The 6,262-nt window shown below is 46.8% G+C and overlaps 1 protein-coding gene across 3 annotated transcripts in view; it reads right to left on the reverse strand.

Annotated features, from left to right (window-relative positions):
• The window catches only part of DOCK10 (dedicator of cytokinesis 10), a 236,420-nt gene extending 232,357 nt beyond the window's left edge, over window positions 1–4,063 (reverse strand). Inside the window, exon 1 of one of the 3 annotated variants that reach the window (XM_074314112.2) lies at window positions 3,813–4,063. In XM_074314112.2, coding sequence (XP_074170213.2) covers window positions 3,813–3,935 — 123 coding nt within the window. In that variant the 5' untranslated portion in view covers window positions 3,936–4,063. The remainder of the gene's footprint in view (window positions 1–3,812) is intronic. The other 2 variants (XM_019736633.3, XM_074314113.2) reach the window with 2 other exon arrangements.
• Between the last annotated feature and the right edge of the window lie 2,199 nt (window positions 4,064–6,262).

A 6,262-nucleotide genomic window follows, 5' to 3' on the forward strand; every position in this document is an offset into this window, starting at 1 on the left:
TGAGGCCATCAGGGTATGTATATTCAACTAAAGTAATAAATCACTCAATGCCTGACATGAGAGAAATGTTTGTAATCATTTTTGAACTGATATTCTGCTTTAGAGAAGGTTGCTTTGTGGGCCTGAATGTGGAGTCAGGAAATTACTGGAACTTCACTAGATCCAGAGATTGGCCTTTGCATGAGTTGTTATTCATTTATTTTCTAGAAAAAAAAAAAAAAATTAGGATAACTAAGGAGCATATATTTTTCTTTTCCAAATGTATGGCTTTTGTTCATATATGTTCTTTATTATTATTGCTTCTTTTTTCTTTTTAACAATTTCATTAAGGTATCTTTGACATACAAAAATTATATAGATTTAAGTATACAACTTGATGTTTTGATATGTGTATACTCTGAAAAAATCACCACAATCAAGTTAAATAACTTAAGTGTCACCTTTACATAGTTACAATTGTGTGTGTGTGTTGAGATTTAATTAAAGATATATCTTCTTAGAATATACAATATAGTATTGTTGACAATTGTCACCATGTCACACATTGGATCTCCAGAATTCATTCATCTTCCATAACTGGACATTTGTACCCTTTAACTAACATCTCTCCATTTCTCTTTTAACCCCACCTGTCCTAGCAATCAACATTCAACTTTTTGCTTCCATGAGTTTTACCATTCCATATTCCACATGTAAGTGGATTCATGCAGTATTTGTCTTTCTGTGTCTGACTTATTTCACTTAGCATAATATCCTCCACATTGTTGCAGGTAGTAGAATTTCCTTTTTTTAAGGCTGAATAATATTATACATATTTCACCTTCTCTTTATCTTTTCATTCTTTGACACATATTTAGGTTGTTTCCACATCTTGGCTATTGTGAAAAATGCTGCAGTGAACATGGGAGTGCAGGTATCTCTTCATAATTGGTTTTAAGAGTGACGTAAAATAAGGTGTGTCCCAACCAGGAGTCTGTCTTCATATAAGCCTATTTCAGTGTCTTGGGTAAAAACTGAAATCAAGTTTGCTTTGATATCTACCTCTGATGTCCTTGCCAACCACCTAAAGTTGGCCCCTTAGTCAGTGCCCTCACTCAGCATCCCTTTGCTATCCGCTTTCCATAATTCAAATACATTTTGAAGCATTCCTGTCCTATGTGTATGTGCGTGAAAGTGATAGATATCGATACATAGATATATAGATATGGAAATGATAGAGATAGCAATAAAGGTATATATATATATATATATATATATATATATATATATATATATATATAGCGAGAGAGACAGAGAGACAGAGAGAGAGAGAGAGAGAACATTTCCCATGCTCAGAGTCTAAAACTACCTTATTAATCTGACAATGTCGTTGATTCTTATTGGGTAGAGCAGAGTTCAATGTTACAACAATCTCTCTATAACATTCTGGAGGATTTGGTCCCTGAAACAGGGATTTCAGAAAGGACACTGTATGAATCCAACAGTGGGACAGTTTTTCTCAGCAGGACCTCCTAGCATCTCTCAAATATTTTTCAATAAATGACAGCTTGCTCCAATACACATAATTCTACGTGCCAGTACTGAAGTGAGCTACCAATAATCTTCCCCCATCCTATTAATTTTCTCCTGTGACAACCAGGATTTGAGGACTTGCAGTAACAAACATAAAGAGTCTTAAGGGATTGGATGAATTTAAGCTAAGATTAGCCTCCACGCCCCAGTCCAATTACAAGCTTTCAGGTTCAAAAGGGATGCTCTGCCATACAGAATCCCACTGAGTTTGGGGACCAACTCAAAGAACTCATCACCTTCTTCTCTCCCTTCAAAGGTTAACAGACAGGATGGGGTGCAAAGCACATGTCTTCTTGCTGCCAAAAGCACTGCCCACACTGCCTGACTAGATGTGTAAGATCCCATGAAATGTCTTGGCAAAGCTAGTTCAGGAGTGTTGGCCAAGGTGCTGAAGTGAGGGGAGGGAAGCAGGGACACATTTGCCCATGAATCACCCCTCCCCCAACTCTTTTTAAGACATGGAGCTTATTCATTTTGACAAGACACCCTAGGATTTCAAAGCTGACATAAATTTGGAGAAAGTAAATTGTGTGTCGAAAGGTATCCAGGATACACATTCTTTATAGAAATTCCAGCACTACAAAAACTAGTAAAACCCACTTAAAAACAAAACAACATTTAGAGCTGTTTAGTGTAGTTGAAAACTACTTATTTTTAGGCACTTCTTTGCCAGATCACTACTGTCACTCAGTAAAATGAATCAACTGCAAAATAAAATTATTGTAAAGCAAATGGCAGAGAATGACAAAACCAGAATCCCGAATGATCATTCAAAAGTAAAAATTATCTTCTGTGCATGCCTAGAGATTTTCTTATTATCTCTACTTTTACTCGAATTGAAGCTTGTTTCCAAATGCTGTCTTTGGTAGTTTATCCTTTCTGCCTTGAAAATGTGCATGCTGATATCCGAACCACCGGCAGCCCCAGGGTTGGCCAACAGTTGAATCACCTCTGAATAACTGCAGATTGCAGCCAGTGGTAAGTGAAAGAGAAGGCACCCTCCCCACCAAGTCCTTTCACACTGCAATCACCCCCACCCTCTTGGGCATCTGATGCCTCTTCTCTCTGCCAGCCAATTAACTTCCGTTCTGTTCAACTTTCTGACCTCTGGCTTTAGAGAAAAGTCTTGGCTTTGGGAACTGTCTCTGGGCAGCTCTTGGCTCCCTCCGGATGAGTGACTGGCAAGAATAACACTTTCTTTGACATTCTTAGAAGAAGCCGTTTAATTCCTAATGATATTTCCTGGCAAAAAGGGAAACGAAACCCACCACCTGGGACTCGGGTCCAGGAAAGGCAGGGCAAGAGGACAGGGAGGCTGTTGAGCCCTAGTCTTGCTGTTAGGCTGTTTCCACTCGCTTCCCTTTCCCACCAGAGTTGCTTTGCTTTCTCCTGACACTTCCAGCCCAGAGTGTGACACCTACTGGAATTTAGGAACATCTGGAGAGGTATGGATATGATTTGGGCATCAGAGGAGAAAGGCTGGCTTCTGCCCCAGGATTTCCCGCGGAAATCACCCAGCACTTTCAGAAGGCATTTCAATAAGGAAGTAACCAGTAAAGCGATCTTGGCGGGAGAACCCCGCGAACATCTTAGAAAAATTCCAGAAACCACTGGATACTTAATGACCCACATCTCTTCCAGCCTGTTCGCCCAGCCCTTTCTGGAGTAGTATAAAGTGGTTTGTGGGTTTTTTTTTCCCCCAGTGGAGGGAGGGTGGTGCGAAGTACATTTATTTCCGCGATAGCGTTAACATGGGCTTCCAGCTTTGGCAACCCGCGAGGACCTCGGATCACATCCTCCCCTCACTGCGCACTAGTCTCCGGGGTGATGAAGACGCACAGACTTGTGGATCCACGGGTTCCGTTCTGTAGACTCCCCCACCCCTCAGGTCCCTGCCACCCCACAGTCTAGCACCAATGTTACTCGGGATGCATTCCAGCCACCTCCCCACCGCCCCAAACCCAGACCACATCCTCTCCCACGCTGCGCTTCTGCTGCCGGTGTAGCTGCTCCTCCGAGAGTCCCAAGTCCCCAAACGCGCCCCCGGTCCTCGTGCGTTATGGCACTGCCTCGCGGAGATAGCGCCAGGGGCACCCGCAGAGACGGCGCAGGAGGGAGTGCTGGGGAAGAGAGCAGGGGGCGGCAGGGGCAGGGGCACCCTGGCTGTTCAGGGAGGCCGGGCGTTGGTCCCCTGGCTGCCCGGGGCGCGCGGGGAGGCAGGGAGGACGCGCCACACTCACCCGCTGCTGCTGCCGGCTGCTGACGGCCACCGCAGCAGCCGACGCGGCGCTGTGCCGGAGCTCGGCCGCCTGCCCGGGTCTCAGCAGGCTCCGGGTGAACCTGCGGGTCCGCTCTCCGGCCATTGCCGGCCGCGCTGATCTCGCTGCGGGCCCAGAGCGCGTGTTTCACCGGCCTTCCCAGCGCCGATCTTCTCTACCCACCGCCGTTCAGGAAGCGGAACTCGGCGCCTTTCCCCCCCTCTTCCTCGCAGTACTCGCAAGAGGCGGGTTTTTCTCTCCGGCAACCTCACTCCTCCACCCCCTTCTCTCCGCAAAAGCTTCGCGACGACTTTCTAAACTCTGCGGTCTTCCCGGCGCTCGCGGCCAACTCGGCGAGCAGCCCGGCCCGGCGGCGGCACCTCTGGAGCTGGGACGTGGGACGCGCGTGAGGCGGCTCCCACCCGCCACCACCGGGCTCAGCTGGACGGCCCGGGCTGTCCCCGCCACCCCTGGGACGGCAGACAGCGGGGGAGGGCGCGGGGCCGCCAGCGCGGGCTGCGGGCGGGGCCTGCCCACGGCTCTGGTCCCCATTTGGAGGCTCCTTACAAAGCTGGAGATCTCACCGCATTTACTGATTTGGCCCCTACCTTCCGGGGCTGGCGAATGGGCGCGGGCACAGTTCAGTTGGCCCTTCCACCCTTAGGGAAAGGGTCAGAGGCTTATTCAGGGTCTGGCGGCTGGGATCTGCAGGGCATCACCTCAGCCAGCCTTTAGGAAGCTCCTTTGCCCGAAGCCCTCAGTCAGGGCCTTGGAACAAGCTTCCAAATTCATATATGTCTTCACCGGTGTTCATTAAATGTCTACAATGTGCCAGGTCACATTGTTCTGGCAACTGGGAATGAGGAAGAGAAATTGCCAGCCCACCTTAGTGTTGTGTGATGCTAATACGTTTTGGGGGCTGGGAGTGGAAGCACGGCAAGTAACGCAGATAACAAATCAAGGAATACAAGTAGGTGAACAATAGAGTTTAGATAACAGAAGCTAGAAACAATCAAGGCAATGTTGTGTAAGGCTGGAGGGGTGTGGCCCTGGATAGGACGAGGAGGCTAGAATTGACCTGTGGGGTTACTAGGTTGTGTGGGTCAGGTATAGGGGTGGACTAATATTTGTGTTGTTTTCCTGATCCCACTTTTGCCTTACATCCATCTGGCCTGCACTTTGTCTCCAGCTGTGTAATTAGATTTTCTAGGAATTCTCATCCTGAGTCACACGCAGGATGGTTCTCTGACTCAGCGTGGGGCTGGGTGGATAGAAGAACAATCCTGGCTCCTAGAATAGCAGTCTGGAGAGATCCTGGACACTTACTCCAAGTATTCTAGGTTTTTAAAAACAGCTTTTTATAGGTCTGGGACCCTGACATTTTCCCAAAGCAATATAGAGTTTTAACAAGATCACACGTGTGTATAAAGAATTCTTAAGCAGATAATAAATGCACTTGAATCAGCTCTCTGCTATCTGGAATTCAGTTAGCCAGAGACACCGCTTGGGCGTCATTTCAGAACATTTCAGAAATCATATTGGGCAGAGGCTCTGGAAGACTTGGGAAGTGTGATCAATTGGTTCTACGATACCCTTCATAACAAAGTACTGTGCCTTGCATTGTGTGCTTTCATTGTGACATACAGTACAATGTCAACTTTAAGGGTAAGCAAAGTATGTGGTTGCCTCTGTGGTGGCATTTAAATGTCTCTGTGGAAATAAGTCCCTCCAACCTCACCCTTCTCTAACAAATGTATCCTGTAAATGTACATTCAATTGAGAGAGATAACATGTTTCGCTCTTTTGAATGAATTTGAGCTTCCCAGAAGGAGGTGTCTAGTTTTTGTCCCTGGTTTCAGAATACTACCTGGCACATAGTAGGTGCTCAATAAATACTGGTTTGTGGATGACTTCCCTGAGGGTTTGGATGGGCTGGTGCAGTCAGAGGGCTCAGAGTGCCTGAGGCAGGGACAGACAGAAAGGAGAAGAGAAAGGCGTGCTGGCAGGGAAGGCTGTAGGAATGGGAAATACTACTGTGTCAGGTGTGGCAAATCGCTGAGCTGATCCCAAACACTGAGGAATCCACACAACACATTCTTCAACTATATCAAGTAACAGAAAATAATTCGTACATCTTTTATTACTTCGAATTTTACTTTCTCCAGATTCAGGGGGTTACCAGAGCACTGGTGTGAGAGCGTTTGATGAACAAATGCCTATTTGCCCTATCCAAACCCTGAATAATGTTTGTTCCATGGGTCACACTGAGAAGGAGGGTAGATGTAGGTGACCTTTACACCCAGGGCATTTCAATGACATCGCTCACTGGGATGCTCCTCAGCCCTTGACAGTCATGTAGGTTTAAGTTAAGCCCGCTTCTGGATGCCAAGGACAGAGAGCCGAGTGTGCCCCCATACAACTCCCCACCTCCC

Source organism: Rhinolophus sinicus, chromosome 17 (genome assembly GCF_057876585.1).
Source record: "Rhinolophus sinicus isolate RSI-liver-muscle chromosome 17, RSI-T2T, whole genome shotgun sequence".
In the NCBI taxonomy this organism is placed as follows: Eukaryota; Metazoa; Chordata; class Mammalia; order Chiroptera; family Rhinolophidae; genus Rhinolophus; species Rhinolophus sinicus.